General features: G+C 62.1%; 1 protein-coding gene across 1 annotated transcript in view; it reads right to left on the bottom strand.

The window, feature by feature from the left end:
• Positions 1 to 279, bottom strand: part of LOC109836663 (protein PLASTID TRANSCRIPTIONALLY ACTIVE 10) — a 16,779-nt gene extending 16,500 nt beyond the window's left edge. The window contains exon 1 of the mRNA XM_020404637.1: positions 1 to 279. This exon is cut by the window's left edge and continues 207 nt beyond it. Coding sequence (XP_020260226.1) covers positions 1 to 168 — 168 coding nt within the window. The 5' untranslated portion in view covers positions 169 to 279.

Genomic DNA, 285 nt, shown 5'->3' with positions numbered 1-285 from the left:
CGGCGGCCAGTCCCTCGGCGGCATCATCCTCAGCCCCAACGGCCCGGCCCACTTCGTCTCCAGCTTCTCCGGGATCTCCCCCTTAATCTCAAACTGCTTCGCCAAGAACTCGTCCTCGCTCATCCCAGTCTCCTCCATCTTCTTCCTCCGGTACGACGGAGTTAACATCTTGAAAGCCTCGATCGCCTCCGGAGACTGGAGAGGGACTTCTTCTCCCTCGTTGAGGGATTTGCGCGCGAAGTCGGCCTCGGGGGTGAGGATCTCTTCCCATGGGGCCCAGCCCCG

This window comes from Asparagus officinalis, chromosome 4, assembly GCF_001876935.1.
Source record: "Asparagus officinalis chromosome 4, Aspof.V1, whole genome shotgun sequence".
Lineage (NCBI taxonomy): Eukaryota > Viridiplantae > Streptophyta > Magnoliopsida > Asparagales > Asparagaceae > Asparagus > Asparagus officinalis.
The sequence above is the reverse complement of the archived record's forward strand: the minus strand, read 5'-3'. Positions and strand labels throughout refer to the sequence as shown.